This window comes from Chelonoidis abingdonii, chromosome 3 (assembly GCF_003597395.2).
Source record: "Chelonoidis abingdonii isolate Lonesome George chromosome 3, CheloAbing_2.0, whole genome shotgun sequence".
NCBI classification, from domain to species: domain Eukaryota; kingdom Metazoa; phylum Chordata; order Testudines; family Testudinidae; genus Chelonoidis; species Chelonoidis abingdonii.
In genome coordinates, this window is record NC_133771.1 from 85,021,916 (window position 1) to 85,029,042 (window position 7,127).

Genomic DNA, 7,127 nt, shown 5'->3' on the forward strand with positions numbered 1-7,127 from the left:
ATAGAACCTAATGAAGCCCTGCCCACTCTGTCACAGAACCACTGTTAGGACCCTTTATGTGAAAGAGAGTTCAGTCTTTTTCATATAAATGGGTACTAGCAGTGCTTCAGTGACAGAGTGGGCAGGGCTTCATTAGGTTCTATTAAAATATTAGATGCTGTTAAACATGTTAGTGATTTTTTTCAGTACCTCATAACCATTGTAGAAAGTTGTTTCCAAGGCAAGCAAAGGCCTATGGCACCTCATAGAATGGAGTCCGGTTTGTGAATTAGGGCCCTCGGGTGCTATAGTAAAAGGCGAAAGATTTATACGAACTACTACTATGCCCTAAACTATTAGTCTTAATGAGGACTATGGCTATGCCAAATTTCACACTTCAGCTGTTGTAGTTCTGTGTCTGCATTTAAAAAAAACAAATTTACAAAGACACTGAAAGTGAGTTTTTTCCCCTTCACTCACTGACAACTCTGAAACATGTTAAATAATTTTGCTCAAACTTTCCAAAAATTTATTTTGGGATAGAGAACAAAATATGGAAATTTCAGCCTAAAAGATTAATGCAAACGTGTGGAAATTTAGGGTTATAACACTGTTTTTCATCCTTACCTAAGATCATAAATCCATTTTTCCCTAAGGCTATCAAAAAGTAACTACTATTTTTTATCCTGTTTGGAAACTGTATTCTTGGAATGATTTTCAGGGAATCTTCTGCAAAAGGGATTGTTCTTGCTAGTGACTGCTCTTCTAGTGGAGAATGGATAAATGGATTGCATCAGGAAAGAGTATTTCTCTCGAAAATGCTTCAGTGATATTAAGGTCTGGTTAGGAGAAGCAGCATTTTCTCATCTACTGGCTCTGCGGTCTGAGCACAAGGTGAATTCAGGAACTCCTGACTTTTATTCCTGGTTCTACTTCTATCTCTGGTATTGGGCAAGTCACTTCTGTCAAGAACGATCCCTAATAAATGTAGCCACTGGCATCTCTCTGCTCTGGTTAAATAACATGGGCTGGAAGTTAACTATGACCTTAAAAATATCATATTTGAGTAATGGAAGGAAGAAACTATAAGAAGGTTAGTAGTTTAACAAATTGTAAAAAGTTACATATAGAGTATTTCATTGCTAATATTCAGTGTAACATGCTACCTACGTGTAATGGGGAACTAAATATGAAAAATGCAGATTATGAATAGGCAACTTACCTACCCTGCTATATGAGAAGAAACAAAAATTCTTATGGTTGCAAAAGGAACTATATCATTATTACAAAAAGGAAAAAAAAGTGTGGATTTTAATAGTCACTACTATAAGTATGCTGTTTGCTGACCAATTTCTTCAATACTGAAAAAAAAAATGCAGAGTACCAAACAAAATTGAATGTCTCTCTATTTCAGGGTATGCTATGACTGGTTTCAGACTGCCCATCACTGCCTTTAGAAAACTAAATGTCTGGCTTGGAGTCTGGGAGAAATTTCCCTCTAATAAACTCTGCGTGTCCTGGAGGAGACATATATACCCTATCCACCAATCCAGTATAATAAACTACAGAAATCACATTTCTCCTGTGATACATGATGTATTTTTAAGACCGCCTTCACAATGTATTTCAGTGCCTTGTGTACGACTTAAAAGTGACAAAAGTTCTAGAAAGAAAAAACAAACCCTGCAAGAGGAGGAGGAGGAGGAAGAAGAGAGAAGTGATTCAGAAGATGAATTTGAAAATGACCCCAATATAGTGAAAGATTACAAGGATCTTGACAAAGTAGTCCAGTCTTTTCGTTATGATATAATAATGAAATCTGGTCTAGATATTGCAAGAAAGTAAGTATGAAAGATTTATGTAGCTTACCCAATAAAGAAATTGTTATATTGTAAATAGTTAACTGTTCTTTTGATGTCCTTTTTCTTGTTGCAGTAACTTAGTGAAGAAGAATTTTTTTTAACTTAATCAGAAGTCCGTATTTGTCTTTGGAGGTATATTGTTACTTTATCTCTTGGAATCTGTTCTTTTCCAGAATTCTACTTATCACTATCTTCAATACTAAGACTACTTAAAGAGACAGTGATAATTTGAATCAGTTTCTAGCATTTATGCTTTTAACTGTTGACTTAAAAAGAAAGAGCTTAAGAATAAGAAAAGCTTCTGCTAGTCGATAGAAGGATTTAAAAAAATACCTAGATTAACAAGAAGGAAGAGTCTAACCCAGTTCAACAGTAAATATAAACCTGCCACACCTACCTCCACCAGATATACATAAACCTTATTAACAAGTCCATCACCATGTATAACCTATGCAACCTACAGAGGATTTAAGAAGCCTGTTAGTTACAATACATTAGTATGACTTGAAGCTGATATCCGAAGACAACATTCTTAAGTTTAAAAGGACTGGTGCCAGGTGGCACACACAAAGGGGTGCTATCTGTTATAAACACTCTTAAACTGCCCTGTATCTGTGGTATAGAACAGTTATGAATTATTTTTTTATTCAGCATTTATGAAATATATACTTGATTTCCAGCCTAAGTCAATCTTTAATAACCCTCACAGAAATATATGTATGCTTTATTCACAAATTCTCCTTCTGGACTACACTTTGCAGGTGAACTGCATTTTTGCCTGTTAGGAAAGAATTGCACTTGTTTACTGTGCACTGTAAACGCAGCCCTATAAAGCAAACTTTTAATTTTTTTTATTTTAGCAAAGTGGAAGATGCATTCTATAATGGTGAACTCAGGCTGAATGGAGAAAAATTGTGGAAGAAAAGCAGAACTGTAAGGCTTTTAAAAAAATTAATACAAGATCATAACTAAGGCTGACATTTTCTCTTCCCTCCTACTCTGAAAGCACTCGTGCAGGCATTATAAGGGGCTATAAAACAAGTTATCCTGCATGTAACGTGACCTGCTATACCTGGGGTTAAAAGATAACATTATGTAAAAAATGGGGATTTATAAAAGGAGACAAAATATCCAGGTTTCATGACATTTTTAAGTATATTTAGTTTAATTGAGGGATGGATGAGTCAAAACAAGTCACTGTATGTCGTCTACTCCATCTTGATAGAGGTAGTAGAAGTAGTTCTGTAAGCTGAGGAGTACAGTTTGTTCTTTTCCCCTTCCTGAAAGGAATTTTCTGTCTTTAGATGAATTGCACCCCCAGAAGACTTTGCCAGAGATATGGGGGAGGAGGGCACTTGTAGCTGCATTTAACAGGCTTATTGATTCTTAATTAACCCCCAGAAATGTTTACTTTGTGTTTTGGGTTTTTTTTGGTAATCTCTGCAGTCATTTTGTAGTTTTCCTTGAATTAAGTTTTTATATTTGGTTATTCAAGTGATATTAGAATAATAAACTATCCAATGTTTACTATCAAAGTAAACATTCTAATATCAGATTAGAAACCACATACCGAGGACCAAACCCTACAGTCCCTTCCTTGGGCAAGCTCTCTATAGAAGTCAATGGGAAGCTTGCCTGAGTGAAGAGTTCCAAATTTGTCCTTGCATGCTTAGCAGCCCATAAGCAGGTAGGGGCTTCTAGAACTGTAAACTTTTCTCTTCTCTTGTTCTCACAAGTTTTAGGTCTCTGAAAAATTTAGACTTGCTTTTAGTTGGAAGGGGATGTCTGCCTCCAGCTGAGCAACCTGGTAACCATTCCGTTTCCAGTAATACAAGAGCTGAAATACAAAGATCTGTGGTGTCAACACAAAATGTACTATGTTTAGTTAATGTACTTCCCAGCAAGACAGTGTAGTTATCATACACTGTAAAGTGTTGGTTGTAAAAATACTGGCACCACCAAGTGTCGTGTGAAGAAGTCACCTTCCAGTAACACTTGTCTTAGTTAAGGTTTACCGGTTCTTCTGCTTGAAGTCAAATAGGAATTTGGATTAATACTTCATTATTAAGTTACCTAGAATAGAAGACCATGTCTGCTAACGTTGATTCTGGGTGGGCTTATTACCAGACCCATAAGCTCTCTGGTTGAAGTTGAGGTAGTTCTTTATGATTCTGCTTACCTCTCTGCCTCATTTCTCTGCATCTGTAAAATGGAGAAACAATATACCCCTAATAGTGGTATTGTTAGGCTTAACTTAATTTCACATCATCATTTTGTATAAATTATACAAAGAGTTTTGCGTATTAAGACTTTTCTCATACATGTGTAATCCTCCCCAAATTCACTACATTAAAAACAAAATCCAGGCTTTCATTTGCATGATGGGAGTTATCACATATTGGTAGCCTACTAGAGGCTGGCATATAAAAAAATGCAAAGAGCTGTTGAGGCTCTGTTTCTCTTTAATATGGCAGTGGTACCGCTGCTTGGTTATTTACTGAACTGTAAGCATACCTATAGTGCTTTAGTCAAATAAGACAAGTCTCGGCACCTAGAAGCCTATAGAGTTGGTTAGACATGACATAGAGAAGTGGAGAAGCAACAGCAGTCACCAGCTGGTATAAGGAAAGTTTATGGTTACATTGTTTGAAGTCATGAGATTGTTATGCAATATTCACACTATCTGCTGTATATTTTTGGAGGCAGGAGGAGTAGGCACAGAAGATTGGAGGGGGGTGTAGCTTGGAAGGCTAACTGAAAGTAGTGGATTTTGAAGGAGGGAGAGCGGGCAGAGAGGGAAGTTGCATAATAAATGGAAGCTTGAGGGTTGATCCAAGTAAAGGGTAAGAGTGGAATGAGGACATAGAGAGCAAGGAGGCTTGCAGAGTTGGGGGACTACAAAGGCCTATGTGGGAGTAGTGGGAGAAGAGATGGAATTAGGGGCTGAATTTTGAAGGTGGTAATAAGAAGTTGGACTAGCATTCAGTTGCATTTACAATACATAAAAATTAAAAAAACAAACAATTAGATGAAAATAACACAGCCATGGTGGAGAGGTTCACAGGGATTAATTCCTCATCGCTCACTTGCAGGCCTGCATTAGAGGAACATGAAATGCTTATACAGCTATTCTAACAACTTCCCTAGAAGACGATAAGAATAATCAGTGTGGAAAGAGGAGGACAATTAAATTGCACATAAACTTAAGGGTTATTTTCCTCAAAAGAATGTTAATTATTTCTCTCTGCCTCTATTTTCAGGTGAAAGTTGGTGACACACTGGATCTCATAGTAGGGGAGGATAAAGAAACAGAAACTGCTGTAGTTATGCGAGTTGTTTTAAAAAAAGCATCAGAAAAGACTGAAAGTGAAAAATACAAAGTGGTTTTGCGGCGCTGGAAAAATTTAAAAGTGCCCAAGCAGGATGTATTTAAGTGACAAGGATTTGCATATGGCAGCATGAGACTTCTTAATGGAAAACTGTTTCATTTGTTGCTAAATATGAATTTTGGTTAAACAAAATTCTTGCACCCTAGCTAAGGGCTTCTGATAGAATGTTACCTCCTTGTCATATGCATCATTCATATCTTGTGATAGAACAGAGTAAACTGACAGACTATTCATTTTTGTTTCATGGTAAATTGGAAAAAGCTTTATTTCCAGAGAGTTTTCCTAAAGAACATATATCATGGTTGGGTAAAAGCTAGATAGATCTCAGCTGCTTGACAGTTGTCTCTGATTTTGTTAATCAAAATGATAACAAGTGGAAGAATGTTTCTGGCTGTGAGACTTTACTTAACTCATTTTTCTAACCTTGTACCTAAGCAGTGTCATTCTAGGACTATGAAACCTTTCTCAAATCTAAAAACCCAAAGGAGGGAGACAGGATTATTTAATAGCTTTTCCCCTCCTATGGTCACTGATTTGAATCTGATTCAGTTGATAGTGACAAAGTCACTACCATTTGATACTTGTCAGTTGCCTCTGTGAAATGTGTTGGTGGTCATGTCCATATTACTACTGGCCAGTTTGGCTATTTTAGAGTGACCAGGAATTAACTGGGGAACGGCTGAGGAGACACTCACGTCGTGACTGAGAGGCACATTGGAAGATCAGGAAGAGGGAGCTTACACTACCATCACTTTATATTGTATAGTAGCTGTGCAGAACATGAGTGGAAGATTTCAGCCTCATGCCCTCATTCATTGAATATTAAATAAAGAGTACTTAATGCTTAAACTGGGAGTTAGTTGTACAGCGTTCTTCCAAGACCTGTATAAGGATGATGATAAAAAGAAAAAAAAAATGCTAAAAATCTCATGTCCATCTTTCTTTCTTAGCACAAATGCTTAGTGAGAAATGCTTCATTTAACGACAGTCATACATAATCACAGACACACTGTCACTATTATGAGAATGATCTTGTATTTGATATCTTAAGTGAAAACAGTTTAAAAAGGAAGCTTTCTTATCTTAAAGGTTGGGGCAAATCTCTCATTCCTTTGTCAATGGTGTAAAGACTGCAGGATCTGGCCCTCCAGATTCAAATTCTTCGTTAACACAAGAGTGAGAGTCCACTGGATGGCAGTAGCATCACTGTAACAAAACGGTGTATGAACTAGAGTAATTTATCATTTTCTAAAAGGAAATAATCTGATGTAATATATAATTATACAACCACTTAGTTATTTTTCCCCTTTTCTTTCAATAAACTGTAGACCCACACTGGCATAGGATTTTCAGCAGTTTCTCTGAGTTTGGTGTTACATAGTAGAAATGGGAAAGGAGGTAGGATAAATGAGATAATACAGCACTGTTACGAAGTGAATAGAGCCAGACATTTAAAGGTATTGTGGTGCTTAAAGATGCACACGGGTGCTTCTGAAAATCCCACTAGACTCCAAGGTGCCTAATCTATTTGAGCATTTTTTTTTTTTCATTCCAGCAAGGGCCTCCTTGCATTTTGAGGTGCCTGAACAACTTTAAGAATCTGCTCATAAATGACTGTGAGGTTCCAGAAACCTCTCCCACAAGATTCTAAAGACTCCAAGCTGCAGAAATACAAGGAATACAAGGAAACACTTGATGTCTGTATTAAAAGCAGTTGGAGGGACCAGCTCTAAGGCCTTGTGTACACTACAGTTTTGTTGGCAAAAAGCAGCTTTTGTGGGCAAAGCAGTGAAGGTGTACATACTACAATGCTCCCACTGACAAAACTCCCCTGCTTCGGGGACAAAAGAAAACCACCTCGATGAGAGGTGTAAAGCTGCTTGTGGCAAAGTTAGAT

General features: G+C 37.1%; 1 protein-coding gene across 1 annotated transcript; it reads left to right on the forward strand.

The window, feature by feature from the left end:
• The first annotated feature begins 263 nt into the window (after nucleotides 1–263).
• MTRES1 (mitochondrial transcription rescue factor 1) lies at nucleotides 264–6,576 on the forward strand. The gene is made up of 4 exons (XM_032790801.2): nucleotides 264–873; nucleotides 1,394–1,820; nucleotides 2,702–2,774; nucleotides 5,102–6,576. Exons 2-4 carry the CDS (start codon nucleotides 1,402–1,404, stop codon nucleotides 5,276–5,278), a joined length of 669 nt encoding a protein of 222 aa, XP_032646692.1. The 5' UTR covers nucleotides 264–873; nucleotides 1,394–1,401; the 3' UTR covers nucleotides 5,279–6,576.
• The last annotated feature ends 551 nt before the right edge of the window (nucleotides 6,577–7,127 follow it).